This window comes from Coturnix japonica, unplaced genomic scaffold (assembly GCF_001577835.2).
Source record: "Coturnix japonica isolate 7356 unplaced genomic scaffold, Coturnix japonica 2.1 chrUnrandom613, whole genome shotgun sequence".
NCBI lineage: Eukaryota > Metazoa > Chordata > Aves > Galliformes > Phasianidae > Coturnix > Coturnix japonica.
The window spans coordinates 12,825-13,448 of record NW_015439986.1 but is presented as its reverse complement, the minus strand read 5'-3'; the positions used below and the strand labels follow the sequence as shown (position 1 = coordinate 13,448).

The 624-nt window shown below is 56.7% G+C and overlaps 1 protein-coding gene across 1 annotated transcript in view; it reads right to left on the bottom strand.

Moving 5' to 3' along the window:
- LOC107307470 (staphylococcal nuclease domain-containing protein 1-like) overlaps positions 1–428 on the bottom strand; it is an 11,565-nt gene extending 11,137 nt beyond the window's left edge. The window contains exon 1 of the mRNA XM_015850978.2: positions 280–428. Within this exon, the coding sequence (XP_015706464.1) occupies positions 280–425 (146 nt within the window). The 5' untranslated portion in view covers positions 426–428. The remainder of the gene's footprint in view (positions 1–279) is intronic.
- Positions 429–624: the final 196 nt, after the last annotated feature.

Genomic DNA, 624 nt, shown 5'->3' with positions numbered 1-624 from the left:
CTCACCCTAAAGGATCCATATATCTCACCCCATACCCTATAGGATCCATCTCCCCCTATAGGATCCATATATCTCACCCCATACCCTATAGGATCCATATCCCCCTATAGGGTCCATATATCTCACCCCATACCCTATAGGATCCCTCCATCTCCCCCTATAGGATCCCTATATCTCCCCTATAGGATCCCTCCATCTCCCCCTATAGGATCCCTATATCTCCCCTATATGATCCCTATATATGATCCCTATACCTCCCCCTATATGTTCCATACGTACTTGTTGGCTCTGATCCCCTCCCGTCTCGTCGCCAGCCCTTCGGCCACCAGCGACTCCGCGATGTTCTCCCCACTCGTATCTATGGGGCGAGATATGGGGCGGGGACCCACATCAGACCAACCCCACTGCCCCATAGGGAGCCCCATAGAGAGCCCCAGTGCCCCATTGCGAGCCCTATAGGGAGCCCCACTGCCCCATAGGGAGCCCCATAGAGAGCCCCAGTGCCCCATAGGGAGCCCCATAGAGAGCCCCACTGCCCCATAGGGAACCCCAGTGCCCCATAGAGAGCCCCAGTGCCCCATAGCGAGCCCCATAGAGCCCCACTGCCCCATAGGGAGCCCCATA